Genomic DNA, 20,823 nt, shown 5'->3' with positions numbered 1-20,823 from the left:
GAAGAGATCAAACCTCATATTTTCTCCAAAAGTTGTAAATTTTTCCGTAATATTAAGAGTAATGCTATGCTTACTACTAACCATCTTACTATCTTTTGTTAAAATTACATATGGTATTCGTACTATGCGTATGGTACCCGTACTATGCTTTATATTTACACAGGATAATAAGATGGTTAGTAAGATCGTGAGTAAGCATAGTATTATTGTAATATTAATCTACACATGAAGTAATTGTAAGATAATTTCCGAAATTATAATCACAATTCAATTATGAACAATAATCAATCAATCAATTTCAGAATCCCAAGATTAGTTACAGGTTATAAAATACTGAAATTAACAATCAAGGATTATAGACAAACCTCTATGTGCCATGATTGCCGATTCTTGAAATCCTAATAGAAGCGATAGAGAGCAACAAGCCTTTCTTTCCAATAATGTTTTTTTTCGATAATGCATTATGTATGACGACTTACAAATGGGTTTAACTTACAAATGTACTAAGTTGTTCTCATGCGTTTGGGAGGGAGACCTAGCCAATTTTAATATTGGTTTATTGAGTCCTCCTATTAAAGGTCAAATAAACCTTGAAACCCATTTCAGGCGCAAACTCATACTAGTCGTCAACCCAAATTATTATAATGAAGTGTATTAATTAGACAATCCTAAAACAATCACATAAAACCCAAGAGGATATCTCATTTGGACTACACGTTTACCCAATTTTTTATTAAAACAAAATTATAATTAATGTTATCTTACAATCAGGCAGATTTTTCTAACAATAATATCGTTCATTTCACAATCAGAAATTTTAACAAGCATACAAAATACTGAAGCAATCTTATTGAAAATTTATCAGCCTCAATTCAACTTAATATTTGGGCTTGGCATAAGTAATAGACATGGGCTTCATGAGTGAATTTGGTTAAATTTATACTTCTATGAGTTTAGGGATATAAGCCGTCTAGAAACTTATAAATGTGTAGATTTAGGTTTAGGGTATATTATTTTCTGCCTCACCGTAGATTCCATTACTGATTGATGAATAACTCGCCATGGATTCAGGTGTGTTTTATTGTTCTGTAAATCAATTATCTGTGTCTATAATATCACATGGTTTGTAAATACTATGCTTGTTGCAGGCAAAGTGTTGAGAAAATCTAAAGGGAATAGAAGAAGAAGAGCGAAAACAAAATCCTATCCCATTTGAAATCATGGACTGATCTTCCGAATGAACTTGAAATAATTAGCTTTACTAATCTGGGTGTAGCAGATTATATAAGGTTTGGCAAAGTTTGCAGAAGTTGGGGATTATTTTATTCAGAAACCAAGCTAGGGTTTATGGTATCACAATCGCCTCTCGTTATTTACCTATCAACTCATGCTCAGAAGTGTTGTTATTCCTACCAGATAACTAATCCAACCAGATATAAAACTAAGCTGCCAAATTTGGGTCTAGACTTCTTTATTAGTATTTCCAGTGGGTACTTGATCATGAAAGAGCGTTCCACTGGACATTTTCGGGTTGTAAATCCTATTACAGAACAGCAACTCCAGTTTTCCACCATGCCCCAACATAATGGTACTCCTCAACGCGTCATCTTCGCTTCAATTGGGTCCAGTTTAGATTATATTCTTGTGATAGTCTACAAAAACTCTAGGCAGTTTTATGTGTTTAGAGATAGCAAGGGGATACAATTATACAAATACAATACTCCATTCATGTTTTGAGGATTTTTGGGATCTAGTTGTCTTTTAAGGCAGGATATTTGTTCTAGCTAGCAAATATAGCTACCTTCAGATTTGGAAATTCAACTGGAGATCTGTTCATTTGGTGCATTTTCTACTCAGCAGTATAGTTGGTGACTCAACCAAGAACATTAGGTTCGTGGCTTGGAATGAGAATCTTTTGGTAGTTAAATATACTCACCCAAGTCATCCACAACTTTATAGTATAGACTTTTCGCTTAAGAAATGTATTAGAGTGTACAACTTGGGTGACGAAGCTCTGTTCATTGACCACAAGAGCATCAGGTTAAGGTATTCAGCAAAATGGGGAGGAAGAAGTAACTAAACCTATTACCTCCCTTTCAATTCAAAGACATATTACGTATACGGTATACTCCTTAAATGGCAGACTGCTCGAAGCTAACCAAATTGTGAGATGCCATGTCCCCACACAAATAAACATTTGGTACTTTCCAGACCCAACTATACAGCATAGACAAAGTCAGGGATGATGTTTAGTTGATTTGTTTTCTGAATAGCAAAATTAACTCTACAATTATGCCATGGATTGTTGATTACTAGATATCATTACATTTACAACATGTAATTCTAGATCTCTCAATGGAAACAATTCAATAAAGAGATCCTAATAAGACTGAAATCTCATTTGAAACTAAACTAAGTTTCTTATTCTCTATGATATTCACATCAAACCAGTTACTTACTTCACGCTAAATCCAATGTTCCATCAGGTTCTTCATTAATACATGTTATCACAATTAGAAGCAAAATTTTCAAAATGCAAATCTCACAAACCAAGAACACAAGAATTAAGCCTGTAGCAGATAATCTGAACAAGCCAAGTATAGTTTTGTCTTTTTGATCTCCAAACATCATAAAATGTATCAAAATGCTAACCACATCTGATTCAAAAGCTTAAACATACAATATTTTGCAGTAATGAGGATTTCTCAGCATCAATGAGAGTTGATTGATTTGACTTCATGTTTAGAACAAGGATAGAACAGAGATTTTCATCAGATTTCAAATCGATTTACATGTTTTTCCAGATCTTAAAACCTAAACCCTGAAAAACAACACAGATCCAGATATTCAACTTATAATACTTCTCTAGGCTCTCTCACCTCTAATCCTCCTAGCAAGTTGAATATCTTTAGGCATGATAGTGACTCTCTTGGCGTGAATTGCGCAAAGATTTGTGTCCTCAAAAAGACCGACGAGATAAGCCTCAGCAGCTTCTTGAAGAGCCGCGACGGCGCTGCTCTGGAACCTCAAATCGGTCTTAAAATCCTGTGCGATTTCTCTCACCAGCCTTTGAAATGGAAGCTTCCTGATCAAGAGCTCAGTGCTCTTCTGGTACTTCCTGATCTCTCTTAAGGCCACAGTTCCTGGCCTGAAACGATGAGGTTTCTTCACTCCTCCGGTCGCCGGAGCTGACTTCCTAGCAGCCTTGGTGGCCAACTGCTTTCGCGGCGCCTTGCCTCCGGTGGACTTCCTTGCTGTTTGCTTTGTACGAGCCATTTCTTATATCAAGGATTGAAAGAGTGCGTTAGTGTTTGTCTCTCAAGAAAAATAGAGAAGGCTTGAAGTAATTGTATGAGAGGGGAAAGGAATTGGGGTTATTTATAGGGAAAGATGTGGAGCTTTGTGTTTGTTTTGATAGCTCAAGAGCGAGTTTGGACCGTGGATGTTTTTGTAAGCTACGGTTGAGAATCATTAAGAAAACAACGACGCGGATCGTGATCCGCGGGGTATGTAAAGTGACGAGAGGATTGGTTTATTTAGGCGGGAGTTTCTAGTTAGTGAAAATTTCAAAATGTTTTAGAGAAAGTGAATCGCGACCTTTGAATTGTCAGTATTCGACGGCTAAAATTCTCTATTGGAGTTTGTGACACGGATTGTGATCCGCATCAATATGAATGAGCCAATAGCGTGTTTTCTTTTTTTAAAGATGATAAATCTCTTACTTTTATTTATCATAAAAAATTGAAATGTAATGGATAAATATTAAATTCAATCTAAAATAATTAAATAATGGAAAAATAAAATTGGGTTTATATCTAAAAATTTTAGGCAATAATTTTTTTAATAATATTCTTCATCAAATGTATCAAAGCATTTCAAAAAATTTCACTTCATTATTTAAGCAGAATTTGTTAAAAAAACTAATTTAAATTTATTTCCTCTATAAAAATTTATAACCCACAAAATAGATTATTAATTTTTTTTTTTTTTTTTTGTAATACTCTTTGTAGATGATATTATATGGAAAATCATATATTTGCAAAAATGAAGAAATTTTTTAAAACTTTTCTTGAATAGATAATGAAAGATTGTGTCTCAAAATATGAAAAAAAAAAAAAATTAAACTAAACTAAGAAAATGCAAAACGTAAATTTTAAGAGTCAATAGAACTTTATAGTTGTAATGGATCAAGTTTATTAATTATGGGTATTCATGTCATTATGCAAGGCCCAAAATCTAACAACTATAGCCATGAGCATTGTTCTTGGTCAAATCGTATTGCAAATTACAACTGAATTGGTTTAGGTCCCTTGGGATTTTATAGGCAATGATACCATCTTATAGCCATGCTTAATTTCCTTACTATCTTTATAATAAAAGGAAAAGCTATGGTATTAACAAGTTAATATTAATATAAACTCTATTAATCAGCATCGAATGTCCCAAATGCTTGTCAACTATCCAAAATTTTATTCTAAAAGATCTGTTAGGGACAATTGTTGTACATCTTCGTACCAAGTGACACGAAGGAATATAATATATCTTATTTAATTTTTTTGTATCAAATGACATAAGATGTGTAACCACTATTGAAAACGTTATTGTCGCTAACAGACCTAATTAGCCTAAAAGGTGATACTACATATTAACCCTTATAAATTCTAAACCCGCCAGTTGGATTACAATACAACAAATTATCTTTCTTAAAGTTTCATCTATAATTTATGTTCTATATCAGTATTACAAGGATTTTAATAATACCAAACAAAAAATAATAGTTTAAACTATACTCTTTATATTACTAAAAACGCTCTTTATCTACTCCACCAAATAACTATATGCTATTTAATTTAGACTTTGATTAAGAAGTGCAAAGACAAAATGTTGGCAAGTTCTTCGCTTCCTACCAACAAATATTTAATGCTAGTATTCGAGACAAGCAAATGTAGACAGATTTTAGTCACGGTATAAAATTTCGCTGCAAATTCTCACATGGGAGTGTTCAATTTGTATGGCAAGTGATGGGGGCAAAATTTGTCTAACTGCTCTCTATTAAATGAATGTAAGTGTCACTTCTCATTACCTAGAGATCAAAAGTATATGCAATTTTATATTAATAGTTGAATTACATAGAAATTGTTTGTTTTGAATCTTACTCACGAGGATCTATATTTGGGGTTCACGCTAAGATTCTTTATTGAAAAAGTATTTAGTTAAAACTTAAAACGATCCAAAACTTATAAACAAATGCATATTTTATTTGTTAACGATGTACAATGTAACATTATCAAATCTACATTTACCTAAAAGATAAGTACGGTCATCTAAGCCAAATTCATGAAAATTAATGTTTTTAATTGGGAATATCTACTATTATTGGTAGAAAATTTTGATACTGATAATCTTATACCGAATTTTAATTTTAGTTTTGAAAGTAAAATTTGATATACTCATTGATATTAACTGTATGACTCTGAGTTCAACTAAATAAATATTGTTTGTTTTGATCTTGTAAACTTCCTAGAATTTGAGTAATGAACTATCATGCTTTCTGGGAGAGAAAATGATATCGAGAATTGTGTAATATATTGATTAGCAAACTTTCCTCTTAACTTGCCTAAATGAATTTCTTCTTGGGCCTGCGCCCAATTTGTTCAGCCCGAATTCTATAAGCTTAACTCACACGAAAGTGCATTCTGGGTTTCCCGTAATTATTTTACATCGAAAATGCATCTACTAATATTATGAAATCTTGATAATTACTGTTAGGCAAAGCAAGAGAAACAGTGAGCATGTTTTGTCATTCCATTATGAATTTTGGCAACATTCTTCTAGGGCTCAATGAAGAAGCAATTAATTAATAAATTTAAAAACCTAATTTCTGTCTCTTGAGGAAACCAAAAATTGCATGCATATATGCATGGGGGGGTAGTCAAAGGTGGAAAAGAATGTCTCTATTTTCGTGATATAGAAACACAATGACCTGATTTTATGGCAATCAGAAGAGGCTATACTACTTCCCTTGGAAATTTCGTAAATCATGATGCTTAATTGGAGTAGATGAGCATGGGTATAAAATCTAATTGGTCTTTAGTATTTTACTTCTCGTTTTGAGCATGTATAAATGGAGCATCCTTCGAGAATTAGTGAACAATTTTATGTTTTATTATTATTATATAGTGGGCATATTCGTTTTATCTAATGGTACATACAAGGTTTTCCTTCACGATACTTTTTCACTTAAAAAATTTCAAAATATCACTCTTTTAGAGGTGAGTGGTTTCGGATACACTGTATTTTTCAGAAAAAACCAGAACTGGAACCACATAATACAAGTTCCTTACCCAGTTATCCTATAAAAAAATCAATTACCCCTCAATTAGTTTAAAAAATGATAAAAATACCTTAAAAGTTTACAAATACTCCCCTACCAAATTAAAAAAACCTACATTTAGTAATTTTTAACTTTTGATTATTCATTCATTTGTGTCCAATGTGACTCATAAACCTACATTTATATTTCGTTTACTATTTAGAATACATTTTCCGATTCGACAACCAATGCAGAGAAAACTTGGTCAAAGCTGTCGGGACTTTCGAAGAAGAGATATCAATGAGTCTTTTGGTGGTGGTAGGTTGGATTTTGATGGTTGAGATTGGTCAGAATCTAACTTGGGAGGGGCAGTTGCGAGTTAAGCAAATCGCTCGATTTTTGACAATTGACGGGAGCAAGGTTTGAGGGGTTTTTGCGAGTGATAATCACAAAAAAGAATGGTGGTGGCATGGGGTCGAAAAGATGTCGAAATCGTCTAGTGATTGGTCAAAATATAAACTTTGGGTGGGAAAGTTCATTAAGGCAAACCTTGGGTGTGAAAATGTAGTTTACTCTATATTTAATATAAGCATTATCAAGAGCTATATTAATTAACTAAATAACAATTAAAACAGGTACATCTCATTTAATAATGCATAATCTTACTAAGAGGTAGGGACTTATAATTAAGGAGGTTGGCTAAAGTCAAATAGAAAGAAATTTAACTGAATAATTACCCATAAATGAGATTAATTTATGACTCACAGGAGTAAATACTATTTTTTGTAAAAAACTATTAATCTTTGAATTAGTCCAAACCCCATCTCTTATAATTTAGGTTTAAACACAAGCATTTTTGTATTATTTAAATGTCCTTTATACAAGAAATGGTCAAGAACTATCACAAACATTATTTCATTTCAAACTTCCATAGTTGTATGTAGGACAATATATATGACAAGATATGTGAGATTGGTTAAGGTTAAAGATAAAATGATGAAGAAAGTTTCCTAATTAGTGTAGAAATAAACTAATTACCAAAGTTAAGATAATTAATTATTTTTGTCAAGAGATTAATGCTGTAGTTAACTTAAAAGCATATTATAATTGGAATCCTCTTTTTCAAAGATCAAACAATCAAAAGAGGACAAAATCAAAACATAATACGAGGAAAGCCAGCAAGAGTATCTCTAGCTTTCTACTTGTACTTTCAAAACAATACTTAAATGACACTATGTTATTACCTAAAAGTAATAGCTCTGGTGGGTTGTGGTCATATTCTGAAAGTTTCTTATTCTTATATATATATATATTTGCGTATATTAAAGTATTATATTCTATTAATACCAAAAACCCATTTAAAGCATCAAAAACCCTTTACAAGAATATTTAATTTTCAATAATAGGAGTATTTTAGGTCAATTGGGCTCATGAGAGTTAGATTAATAGTATTTTGAAAATTTACAGAGATCTTATCGAGAAAATTAAACCTCAAGACGATGGAATAATAACCATTTCCTAAGGGGTTTGGGTTATATTTGTCCTCCACTATAAATCTATAAACAAAAAAAAAAAAAAAAAATCCAATTTTATTATTTTGTATTTTTATTAGTATGAATAATAATTATTACAAAAGAGAAGAGAAGCAAGCAAACATGCTTGGTGGTGTATATTTATACTTGGACTCTGATAGCCGTTTCTTTGAGACCGAAAAAGGGCATCTGTCTGTTGTTTCTTTCAGGCAAAGCTGTAAATGAAAATGAAAGGTAAGAGGGGACTCACTATATCTCACAAACATAAAGCAACCACCAGTAAATATAAATATTCTCTTTTATATAAAGTGGAAATCTTCACCAAATTAACCAAAAGTTGGAGATGAAGCTTTTAACTTTTATGGAAGCTCTTCTTCAGTACACAATAATAATAAATAAGTATGATGCATGTGCTACCCATTGGTCCCTTGTGCTCATTAGGGACCCCTTTTGGGAGATCTATTATCATTGCTTTACATGGAAGCCATTACTCCTTAAGAAGATAATAGCCATGGTGGATTCATGAGTGTTTTTGACTACTTTTCTATTGAAAATGATTGTCATAACATGAATTGTTTATAAATGTTTTTTTGGTGAGTTTAGAAATGAAATTGTGACAGTGAATGATGATGGTATGAAGTTTTAAATGAAAATATCGACTTAATACGATAAAGATTATCATATATTCAGAACCTGTGAACTCAAAGTAAAATTATAGTTGAAATAGTATAACTACACAATAGTTCTTGTCTTTGATATTTAAAGATTGTCACATACATAAAAAAGATGGTCTAACTAACATATAAGATTTCGTTAAATATGCTCAAGATTGAAAGATAATGGTATTGTACGAATTCCGTAAATAAACATGAGAAACATTTATTTTGAAATTTAAAACCTATAAATATCTATATTCTAAATTGCAACATGAGTGATAACTTTTAGAGTACCATAAGAAACAAATTCCATAGTGAGACTTCAATTCCAAGCAAAGAATTAATTGAGAAAATATCATGAGATAGTGTCCCATAAGAATAAAAATGTTAGCATCAATTGAATGAGACTCCAAACATTGACTCGTGTTGTGACAACTAACAAATTCTAATTGGATAAAACTTATGTCCACATTAACCCCAGGTTAACCTGACATCAAGGAAATTTACTCTTGTCATTGAGTTTTTCCGTTTGAACCTTAGGACCACCTATTATATTGTGTCTTACTTGGTTTTTTGAGCTTGTAGAATGTTCGAGTGACCTATAGATTAATGAGTGTGGGCAAGCTTGCCCGAACATCCTGGTTACAAAAAAAAAAAAAAATTATGTCCACACAACTCTATTTAATTGTCAATTTAAAAATGCTTTTCATAATATAACGTAATCAATGTTATTAGACTATTTTCACCTAACAACATTGGTCCTTGACTTCCTTATTGTGAAAAAATGAAAAAACCTAATTCTTAGACTTTAAATCTTTCTTTGCAAGTCATAGCCCACTATGACTTTAAAATTGTGTAAATTATAATTCATAATAAAAAAAAATTTAATTTCATTATTACCATATTTGCCCACGATGAGATTCTCAAAAATTTAAATACATATGTCGAACTAGCTACTACAGTTAATGGATATATTTTTGAAATACTATACATATAACATGATTTTTTTTTTTCAAACTTCATTAGATAACGTTGATAAGCAATTATTAGATAAAATATGCTAAAAAACTAATTAGTTCATATTTTTTTTTCGTATTTTTGTATTTTTTTTAGCGTTTTTCGACATCGACAAATAAGAATACGATATCGAAAAATTTCAATGCTAAAACTTATGACAAAATTTTCATTAGATCACTTTCACAACTAATAAATCTTAATCAAAGTCTCCCCTACACAAGAAGGCACAAACTTTTTTTCTTGACTTTGCTAGTTAATGTCAAAACAATGAAACCTAATTGCCGATTAATCTTTAATTAATTAAATTACTTAAGGAGTCATAGCTTAATTTATTAATCAGTCTCCTTAATCCCTAAATTTCTCTGTTAAAAAAAAAAAAAAAGCACTTTTTTGCATGTGGAGGTTGACTAACCTACTTGCTTTTTGATGGTGGTTGGCTTAGAATTTAGAAAGTTTATTGTATAATTTTCAATAATATAATCATTTAACAAAAGTGCTTCTGGGAATTGTTTTATTTATAACAAAAGTGCTTCTGGGAAACAACAATTTTTTTTATTTAATAAACATATCTACATTAATCCTACTTGGAATTCCATTTGGATAAACTAAATTAAATTAAGCCCTGTTTTATTACTTGTAAATTACATCTTGATTCCTTGAAATTCTCCTCTAATATAGGCAGTTCATGTTCTTTTGCTTTAATTAAGTAATTAATTAATTACTTTACAAGTAATCAAGTTTTAAAATTATACAATTTGGTCCCCACGTGGCATTATCCTCCCTCACAGGAATCACTTGTTCGAGAGAAAAGAGATAGATGGCACAGTGAGTCTTCGGGAGGTATTGGATATCTCGGTCCCCCACCTCACGCCCTTTTCGGCAAAATTGCTTCTGCTTCTGGGCACCTTGTACTCTTCTTTGGACTATTTTACCCTTCTTATTTCCCAGCTGTAATATAACCGCGTAGGGTCAACTATTCTATTGGTTTGACAATATCATAGATCGACTTATATTAAAATTAGATTAACTTTATTTTGTGTTTCACCCTAAATTACTTCATCTTTGGACATTTACTTGGATGATTTTACCCTCAATATTTTTGAGATGTGTGTGACCTGTGACCATGTAAGGTCATATTACTTAATCGATACATATCAAACCTTTGAAATTTAGTCGCACCTATTTAGAAGAAATTGTCCTTTTGGATGAATTTAAATCTTGATTAGGTTGAAAATTCAAAATTAGGGACCAAGTAGACGGAAAATGGTTTAAATAAAATTGAGATTAAACAAGAAACAAGTCCATCGATGTGGGTCTAAGCAACCCCCTTAGAAGGCAACATTTGATAAATTTATGATAATTATACAAAGATTATATAGTATCAATTCAAGACAATAATAAGAACAAAATAAAAAAAAAAAAAATAGGAATAATACTGGCTCTATGGTGGAACTATTATAATCATGTTGGTCATTGAGTTATTTTCAAAATAATAATAATAAATAATAAAAAGAAATTTAATTTACTATTCTAACTTTGACCCAATTATAAGTAGACTTACTTATTGAAAATTTACTTTTTTAGGTTTATAGGAATTTAAAAACATGTTTTTCGTGATTTTCATAATTTTTAAGAATATTTTGAACGAATTTTAAAATTATAAAAACATATTTCTATTAGTATCATTCTTATATAAGACACTCGAACTTATATGATTTGTGTATAAACATGTGTTTAAATTATTTAAAATTTACATTAAAACGAAAATATAAAAAAATTCCCTAATTAGAAAATAAAAATTGTGCCAACCTCTTTATTTAAGCATGGAATACTTTTTTATTTGGGTATTATTTCAATATTTAATCGAATGTTTTGTGTAAATAGGTATTTTAGTAAAGTCACGTCACTCATTGATTCTCTGTCTCTTTCTTTCTCCCATTGCTTCACTTCTTCACATGCTCTCTCATTCTATTAATATAATATTAACTCCAATCTCTCTCTTTCTCTCTTGTCTCTTCTCTTCCTCTCTCTGATTCACATGCTCTCAGTTCCTTTCACAGCAAAGACAAAAACTCATTGGACTCCTAGATACCTCTCACTCCTTCAAATTTCTCTCTCTCTCTCAATATCTTTTGATTTTTCCTTCGTATTGTACACCAGATAAATATCATGTTAATCTCCCCCCCCAAATCCATCCCTTAAATTCCCTCTCCTCAATCCCCTTTGTTCTTTTCCTCCATTGAACACAACCTCTGCAGCTCCATCTCTTTCCATCCTTTCTTTGGTTTTACTCTCTCGGTTTCTTTATATCCCCTGTTCATGGCTGCTGCCACCACTGCTTCTTCTCAAATCTTTCAAAATCACAACAACAACAACAATAATAACAATACCCCAGTTAGCAGGCAAGAAATTGAAGCCGCCATTGCAAAAGCCGTTGAGTTGAGAGCTCTTCATGCCGCTTTGATGCAAGGCAACAGCCCCGCCAATTCTCGATACCCTTCTAGCTCCCCTGTTTCTCGCCCTGTTTCTCAGTTCACTGCTCAGGATTACCCCGTTTTCACTCCTGTAAGTTGCAAGTTTGCATTTTTATTATAATGTGATTTTCTTTTTCTTTATTGTACTGCAATTTAATGGCGATTTTGATGTGTTTTACTGAGTGTTGGGGGGTTTTGGCAGAGTTATGACGACGAACCGGTACCCGGGTATCATCCAATTTCGTCCAAGAATCAATCAGGAACCTGGGATGATTATGGACTTGAAGGAAATGAAAGTGGTTTTTCAGATTACAAGAAGGAGAATTCAGCTTCAAAGAAAGGATGGCCTTCAGGTTTTGCCATTTTAGAGTCACATATTTGTCCTGCTGAGGACCAAAAATCTGTCACTGGTTCAACCACTAATCACATCACAGTTCTTCAAACTTCTCCAGGAACAACAGAATTCTACAAATCCTCCCGGAGAAACAGCTTGGGAGACTTCAAATCAATATCGTCTTGCAATAGATGCAAACCTGCAACCATCACAACCGAGCCCGAAATTGTCACCAGGAACAACATCAAGAACTCTAACACTGTTGTGCCATTGACAGATTCTCATTCATCAGTCCAATCCCAACCAAAAAATCGGGGAGTGATTTCGTGGTTGTTTCCCAGGTTGAAGAAGAAGCACAAGTGGGAGAATTCCCCAAACCGGACAGAATCTGAAGAAGTGTCACAGATTTTCAAGGACTTGGGGATTTTGTCAGTTGAAACATTAAAGAGAGAGTTGATAGAGGCAAATGAGAATCGCGACGCGGCGTTGAATGAAGTTTCTGAAATGAAATCTTCCTTAGGGGATCTGAAACAAAGACTGGAGTACTTGGAATCCTACTGTGAAGACCTGAAGAAAGCATTAAGACAAGCAACAAATTTAAAGGACTCTCAATTGCCTGAAAAGCTTGGAAACTTTCCCAGGAGAGGCAAGTCCATTGATGGAAATTCGGAAAACTTGATGCCTGTGAGTGAAGAAGTAATGGTGGAAGGCTTCCTGCAGATAGTTTCCGAAGCAAGATTGTCAGTAAAGCAATTCTGTAAGACGCTGGTCACGCAAATAGAAGATACAGATCAATCTCTAGTGGACAACTTGAATTCCCTTCTTCAACCATACAAATTATCACTAACTTCAAAATTCTCCAAGGCGGTTTCATACCATTTAGAAGCAATAATAAACCAAACACTCTACATGGATTTTGAGAATTGTGTGTTTCAGAAAAACGGTTCACCAAAGCATTTAGACCCTCAACAAGATCGCCAAGCGCAGTTTTCCTCCTTCGTTGCGCTGAGAAATCTGAGCTGGAATGAAGTCTTAAGGAAAGGGACTAAATATTACAGTGAAGAATTCAGCAAGTTCTGTGACCAAAAAATGAGCTGCATAATTACAACATTAAATTGGACTAGGCCATGGCCGGAACATCTTCTGCAGGCCTTTTTTGTGGCTGCAAAATGCATATGGTTGCTTCATTTGCTAGCGTTTTCGTTCAATCCGCCATTGGGGATCTTGAGGGTTGAAGAAAACCGGAGCTTTGATGGGCATTACATGGAGGATTTGTTCTTGGAAAGGCAAAAATCACAGGGGCCTAGCAGGGTTAAAATAATGGTAATGCCAGGATTTTATGTGCAGGATAGAGTATTGAGATGTAAGGTTCTTTGCAGGTACAAATCTGTAGCTTAAATTAATTGAGAATTTGGTGTCTGTAACTATCAAATTGATGTTGTTTTAATAAATTTTCAGGTGGTTTTATTATTATTACTTCAATGAATTTTAAGTTAATTTTTGTATTTGGGGGGCAAAATGAAATAGGAATGGAATGTATGGAACTTAATTGGTGGGGGGTTAGGTAGAATGTCGAAGTGATATAATTGGAATCCTATCTTGCCAAATAAATTTTTATTTTTTTATTTTTTTTAGTTATTTTATTTATTTATATTTGGGTTTGGTGATAAAATTCTAAATTGCTAAGATCATAATATGGAGTACGGACAACAATTTTTAGTGAAAGGATGTGAAATATCCCACCTAATCAAGTCAATGTCTATATAATTTTCCTTCTTACACCTTGTTTTGGTTTTGTATAATTTAAAAAAAAAAAAAAGTTAATTATTTAAAACCAAGTGCATCCTCTATCATGGTATATATAAAGTTCAAATTACAAGAGAATTAGGGATATTACCAAAAAAAAAATAATAATAATAATAATAAGGGACGGGATATATACATGTAATGTATCTCTCTTGCGGACCTTGTTTAACCATTTTAATATTGTTGGTTAACACTAAACCATTAAAACTCAAACAAAATTATCGAAAATTATAAAAGATTTTTCGTAAAGTGTTTACTTTTATCAATTAACAGAGAATTGCATTTTAAGAATTTCAGAACGTACGCAACTAAAAAATATATATTTCTCTATGATTGGACTCTAGTGTGGAGCTTAGTCCAACAACCTGTTATGCAATTCCCCCAATATATGAATGTTGATTGGGCTTCAGTTGAGCCCAAATCCTGTCCTGAAAGTTTTTAGGCCTTATAAAATGGAGCTTAGCCCAACAATCTGTTAAGCCAGCAGCCCAATGTGCCCCAATATATATTTTTATCAGGCTGCCCAAACCCTACTTTGAAGTACTCTTAACGGTAAAAAGATTTTTGTTATTTTAGAAACCTTGGACGAATTTGTTATTATATTATACCTCAAGGGGGCTATGATTTTAACCCTTTGAATGAAGTATACAAAACCATGTCTAAGATATACTATATCAATATCGTAACTGCATCATGTCATAAGTAAAAATTAACCAAATTTGTCTAAATTTTTTTAACAGAATTATTGATTAATAGTCATTCACTTTTATTTTATAATTTTCATACGTTTAATGTCATTCATACGAGACAATTGTTAATTGAAACTAGCCTAAGTTTCATTTTAAAATTAGACTGAATATGACGTTACTTAAGTCTAACCTTATGGATCCCAAAGTAATTAACCCCCTAATATATATTTACATAAGCTAAAACCTTGGAAATTTATTACAATTACCTAATTACCATGAGGTATATTAAGAATTGATTAAATTCTAATCACACAATTTTTTTTTTTCTTTTTTGCTATGGTAATTGGCCACCCTTTGGTATAACTCGAACTCAAGATTGAGGGACACTTTCAACCATGTGCCCCTCTATCCACCTGATCACAAGTGTCTACTAATTACACAAATTTCTTTTCTTCAAACATGAGTTATTTTATCTTCTATATAAGTATGCCTGTTTTGGTTAAAATATTGATTCAATATAAGGATTTTATAATCTTGTTATTGGGTTAAATGAATATTCCCCCGTAGATATCATAAAACAATGATTCCTCCCTAATATATCTGAAGCAACAATTTGCGCCTTAATAAAATTTTTTAGCATAATAGTATTACTAAATTATTACTTAACATTTTATCTATAAAATTTATCCAATACAATTCATTATTTTAGAAATTATTAATTTGATATAAAAAATAAAAAAATTTATAACCTATATATATATTTTTTAAAAGAATAGATTTGAATCAAGACCGATTTAACAACGTTAATGGGTTAGTAAACTAGTATGATTGTTTGTTCAATTAATTACTATTGGTTTAAAATAAATAAAATTTTCTTAATAATTAAAATATGAAGAGGATTACGCCTAATTTAATTAATATGTAATTTATACAATTTTATAAGTAAGAGTCTAATAAAAATTTATTTAAATAATATAATAATGTTTCTTTTATGTTTAATAAATCGATTGCGTTGATAGTTTAATTACTTCTTATTATGTTTATTTTGTCACTAATGATGGTTAGGCTTTACCAATTTTGGATAGGTATTTTTGAATTTTCGTCATTAACTCATATTGCACCTACAAAATTTTGCCATTTTGTATCATATAACTACAAAAGTCTTGTATCCGAATTAATATATATAAGGAAATATGAATGGTTTTAATAAATAATTGAATATTTATATATTAGGATTGTTATAACATTATTATCAGTCTTACAATTAGATTATATTATTAAGTAATTTATGATGTGCATCTTTAAAGTATCAACACATTGCTTGAAATTCAAAACTTGAGATATAGAATTATATTGTAATATTCTTGTTAAAAGATTTTTACTTGTCCATAGTATTGTATGTTGTATTCATGAAATTATAGTAGATTTCTCTCTCATGCATTAATTAATATAAACCAGTTATGTTGAATCAAGTAAACACCGTATTTGTTTGTGTGGGATGATTTATAAATTTATGTTAAGTATCTCGAAAATGAAATTGCTGTTGATTTGATGTTTGTTCATTTAAACAATGAAACTCTATTAATCTGAATATGGGAGGCTGATTATTGGGAGATGGAGGCCATGCATGCGGCGGTGGAGATGTTGACCGTAATGCTTTCACATAATTTTAACACCATCTATAATTGTCATCTTTAAGTTAACTAATCCACCATTTTTTTTCTCCTAAATTTAATGCCATGTTTACTTGTTTTCACAGTAAAAATCAATGTGTCAAAGGATTGTAGTGTCCATACATCTACTAAAAACATGTGCAAAAGATGGCTTAACGTTTCAACACTTCTAACCCCCTCCCCCACAAACGAAATGCCAATAAATCTAGATCGGCTTCACCATTTATCTCAACAGATTGCAAATAATTAATTTTTCTTTTTGCTTATTATACTCCTCTCTTTCTTCATCCTCTACCAGTTTTTTCCTCTTTGATCCTCAACACAACAATGGCACAAACAAAAGAAAACATAGTGATGTTTCCTTTCATGGCACAAGGCCATATAAATCCTTTCCTATCTTTAGCTCGTCGAATTGAAAAAGCAAACAAATACATCATAACTTTTGTTAACACCCCTTTAAATATCAAGAAACTCAGATCATCTCTCCCTCAGAACTCCTCCATTCATCTCATTGAACTCCCTTTTAATAGCTTAGATTTTGGTCTCCCTCCTAATACTGAAAACCTGGAATCTCTTCCAGATCATCTGTTTTACAATTTCTTTCAAGCTTCTTTGTCTTTGAAACCCCATTTTGGCAAACTTATCTCTAATCTTATCCATCAACAAAATGGACAAAAACCAATGTGCATCATCTCAGACATGCTTTTAGGATGGTGTGACGAGATAGCTCAAGAGTTTGGAATATATCATGCAATGTTCATCAGTTCTAGTGGTTTTGCGTCTGCATGTTACTACTCTTTGTGGATGAATTTACCTCATCGAAACACGGATTCCGATGAATTTATGTTGCCAGATTTTCCTGAAGGTTCTACGATTCATGTTACTCAGATGGAAGAAGTTTTAAGAGCTGCGGATGGAACTGATATTACTTCAGTGTTTCTAAGAAACGAGCTATTTTGTCACTGGAGAAAAGCTGATGGAATTTTGTTCAACACAGTGGAGGAAATTGACAAACTTGGACTAATGTATTTCAGGAGAAAATTCGGACGACAAGTTTGGCCTATTGGACCTGTTATTTTGTCCCCGGGAAGCCAAGCTCGAACCGGCAGAGATTTCGGAATCTCCCAAGAGGAATGCAAAAATTGGCTTGATGAGAAACCTTCCTGTTCAGTTCTCTATGTGTCATTTGGGTCACAGTATACCCTATCTGCATCAAATATGATTCAATTGGCAATGGCTTTAGAGGGTTGTGGCAAGAATTTCATTTGGGTTGTTAGGCCACCTTTATGCTCTGATTCAAACTCAGAACTGAAAGCCAATGAATGGTTGCCTGAAGGATTTGAAGAAAGAATCAAAGAGTCAGGATGTGGGCTTTTAGTTTGTAAATGGGCACCACAGGTTGATATTTTATCTCATAAATCTTTATCTGCATTTTTAAGCCATTGTGGATGGAACTCTGCAATTGAATCACTGAGCCATGGCGTGCCGATGATTGGGTGGCCACTGGTGGCAGACCAGTTTTATAATGTGAAGTTGCTGGAGGAAGAAATTGGAGTTTGTGTGGAGGTTGCTAGAGGGAGGAGTTGTGAGGTTCTTCATCAGGAAATAGTGGCAAAAATTGAGTTGTTGATGAATGATTCTGAGAAAGGAAAGGAAATGAGAAAGAAAGCTTTGGAAGTAAAGGAGATTATTGACAATGCCATTAAAGATGAAGAAAAATTTAAAGGGTCATCTATGGAAACCATGGATCAATTCTTGAATGCTGTATTAATGACAAAAGGAAGATCCAACAATGAGATTTAAGCATAAAATTATGTACTGGTATATTGTATAACTTCGATTCTTGGATGCTTATATGTATCTAATGTTTATTTATTTATTTATTTTTATTTTTAAAGATTAAGAAAGATTGACAAAAGAAGTTGTGAGAGTTTTTTTTTGTTTTTTTTTTTTTTTTTTGTTTTTTAAAAACAAAGAATATAACTAATCTTGTGACATTTTGTTAGATAACAACGAATAGAATTGTTTTCAAAAATAATATTCGAACACAATCTTAAAAACTAATGTAAAATTAAAAAACGATTACAAGCCATTTTTCATAGTTTTTTATGCCGTTTAATCTGAAAATAGATTTTAAATATTATATTAGACATATTTTCAAATATTATACATTTGGTCTCTCGTGCGAACCTTTCTAACCAATGGATTTAATGTTTTAGATTAACACTAATGGATAAAAACTAAAACAAAATTATCAAGAATTATAAAACATTTGTTGTTTGAGTGTTTATTATTACAATAATACTATATTTACAAAGAAATCTTACAAAGATTTGCATACAAAGTGAGGTGGCAAAAAATGAATGGAAGAGTGAAATAAAAGGTCAAACTCATTAAATTCACTATTCCTTTCATTTTTTGCTACATCACTTTGTATAGAGATCTTTGTAAAATTTCTTTGTAAGTGTAGCATTACTCTTATTATTATTGGTTAACAGAGTTCTGTTAATTGGTCGGGCTTCAAATGCCCCAAAGCTTGTCTCTCCAAGGTTCTCCAATCTCCATGACAGTCCAATAAATATCTTAATTGAGCTTTAACTGAGTCCAAAGCCTTTCTTTGAGGTTTCTATGGGGTTTTAAAATAGCAATAACATTAGGGACACCGAAAAAATTACACCGAAATTCTGTACCGGCCTACGTGTAACGCACGTCAGAATTTTTTTCAATAACACTACAGACACCAAAAAAATTACACTGAAATTCTGTACCGGCATACGTGTAACGCGCGTCTGAATTTTTTCATAATTTTTTTATAGTGAACGGCCGTCCATCAAATTTGGACGGCCTTTCACTCACATGGATGCCCGTCCATATTATATGGACGGGCGTCCATATACAAGGGACGGGCGTCCCCATTTAAAGGACGTCCGTCCATAAATAAAATACAATAAAAAAATTTGTAAAACATTATGGACGGCCATTCATAGGTTGTGGACGGCCGTCCCTTAATTTTGGACGGGCGTCCACAAATACGGGACGCCCGTCCAAACTTAATTTGTTTTAAAAAATAAAATAAAAAATTTGGAAGCCCGTCCATAAATTATGGACGGGCGTCCCTTAATTTGGACGGGCGTCCATTCCAATGGACGCTCGTCCATACTTTTAATAAAAAAAAAAAAAAATTTAACAAAAACTCGTTTTCTGTTGCAAAACATCTTCGTCTTCATTCCCCATCTCCTNGATTTTATCTCATAAATCTTTATCTGCATTTTTGAGTCATTGTGGATGGAACTCTGTGCTTGAATCACTGAGCCATGGCGTGCCAATGATAGGGTGGCCAGTGGCAGCAGAGCAGTTTTATAATGTAAAATTGTTGGAAGACATGATTGGAGTATGTGTGGAGGTTGCAAGAGGGAAGAGGAGTGAGGTTTTTCATGAAGATATAGTGGAAAAAATTGAGTTGGTGATGAATGAGAGTGAGAAGGGAAAGGAAATAAGAGAGAAAGCTTTACAAATTAAGGAGATAATTAACAATGCTATCAAAGATGAGGAAAATTTTAAAGGGTCATCTATGGAAGCCATGGATCAATTCTTGAACGCTGCATTGAAGCTGAGGGGAGAAGACAAAGGGAAAATCCATGGAGCTCCTTCGTCAGTTTATGAAGAAAATTATTGCATTTGAATAACAGAAAAAACAGCCAATAATTTCTCTTCTCAATTCTACTTGGAAGATCATGTTACAGGGGAATACGGAGATCCAGTAATTCATTTTCCTTTCCTTAAATTATTGTATTAAATTTTAATTTGTGCAATACACTCAGTGTTCTCCACTCACACTTCGTTTTATTCATTGCACTCATATTTCACTACACAAGATAAGTAATATAGCATGTCACAATGAGAGGGCGAGAGTGAGACAGAGATTCTATTTGCTATATATGTATAAGAACATGGGTCAAACTAATTAACTATGCGTTTTTTATGTTACAAACTACAACTAAAGAATTAATTTATATTATAAAGGTTAACTGGAAATTAAAAATACACTTATGTGCAAATAAATCTTATAAAGATTTGTGTACAAACTGATGTGACACAAAATGAATAAAAGAGTGAATACAAAAAGTCAAAATTCAACCCTCACCGATTTAAATTTGTGATTTCCAACAAATTAGGAAAAGGATGTGATTATTATCATCAATTTTTTCTTTTCCTTTTTATCTCAAGTGTTTTCCCTATGATCTTGTTCCCAAGCTCTTTGAAGCTTCTTTATCTTTCAAATCCCAGTTCCGAAACCTCATCTCCAAGCTTTTCCAGGATGAAAATGAG

At 32.3% G+C, this 20,823-nt stretch overlaps 3 protein-coding genes across 5 annotated transcripts; 2 read left to right on the top strand and 1 right to left on the bottom strand.

The window, feature by feature from the left end:
• Positions 1 to 2,701: 2,701 nt before the first annotated feature.
• LOC116116043 (histone H3.2) lies at positions 2,702 to 3,362 on the bottom strand. Its single transcript, XM_031402144.1, has one exon. It carries the CDS (start codon positions 3,274 to 3,276, stop codon positions 2,866 to 2,868), a length of 411 nt encoding a protein of 136 aa, XP_031258004.1. The 5' UTR covers positions 3,277 to 3,362; the 3' UTR covers positions 2,702 to 2,865.
• Positions 3,363 to 11,826: 8,464 nt separating this feature from the next.
• Positions 11,827 to 13,808, top strand: LOC116116046 (IRK-interacting protein-like). Of its 3 annotated transcripts, none has more exons than XM_031402149.1 (3): positions 11,827 to 12,083; positions 12,195 to 12,345; positions 12,445 to 13,808. In XM_031402149.1, the coding sequence occupies exons 1-3, from the start codon at positions 11,838 to 11,840 to the stop codon at positions 13,722 to 13,724; spliced, it is 1,677 nt and encodes a 558-aa protein (XP_031258009.1). In that variant the 5' UTR covers positions 11,827 to 11,837; the 3' UTR covers positions 13,725 to 13,808. The 3 variants fall into 3 exon arrangements, with proteins under 3 accessions (XP_031258009.1, XP_031258008.1, XP_031258007.1); XM_031402148.1 differs by having other exon boundaries at positions 12,427 to 13,808; XM_031402147.1 differs by having other exon boundaries at positions 12,195 to 13,808.
• A 3,013-nt stretch (positions 13,809 to 16,821) lies between these two features.
• On the top strand, positions 16,822 to 20,443 carry LOC116116056 (UDP-glycosyltransferase 92A1-like). Its single transcript, XM_031402160.1, has 2 exons — positions 16,822 to 18,084; positions 19,922 to 20,443. The coding sequence occupies exons 1-2, from the start codon at positions 16,822 to 16,824 to the stop codon at positions 20,174 to 20,176; spliced, it is 1,518 nt and encodes a 505-aa protein (XP_031258020.1). The 3' UTR covers positions 20,177 to 20,443.
• Positions 20,444 to 20,823: the final 380 nt, after the last annotated feature.

The sequence above is a fragment of the Pistacia vera genome, unplaced genomic scaffold, assembly GCF_008641045.1.
Source record: "Pistacia vera cultivar Batoury unplaced genomic scaffold, PisVer_v2 Contig76, whole genome shotgun sequence".
In the NCBI taxonomy this organism is placed as follows: Eukaryota; Viridiplantae; Streptophyta; class Magnoliopsida; order Sapindales; family Anacardiaceae; genus Pistacia; species Pistacia vera.
The sequence above is the reverse complement of the archived record's forward strand: the minus strand, read 5'-3'. Positions and strand labels throughout refer to the sequence as shown.

Bases quoted from the DNA above. Each gene is read 5' to 3' on its own strand.
- LOC116116056 (XM_031402160.1), top strand. From the start codon at position 16,822: ATGGCACAAACAAAAGAAAACATAGTGATGTTTCCTTTCATGGCACAA. The intron at 18,085-19,921 runs GTTCTTCATCAG...AAGAGGAGTGAG, and splicing joins CTAGAGGGAGGAGTTGTGAG to GTTTTTCATGAAGATATAGT.
- LOC116116043 (XM_031402144.1), bottom strand. From the start codon at position 3,276: ATGGCTCGTACAAAGCAAACAGCAAGGAAGTCCACCGGAGGCAAGGCG.
- LOC116116046 (XM_031402147.1), top strand. From the start codon at position 11,838: ATGGCTGCTGCCACCACTGCTTCTTCTCAAATCTTTCAAAATCACAAC. The intron at 12,084-12,194 runs GTAAGTTGCAAG...GGGTTTTGGCAG, and splicing joins ATTACCCCGTTTTCACTCCT to AGTTATGACGACGAACCGGT.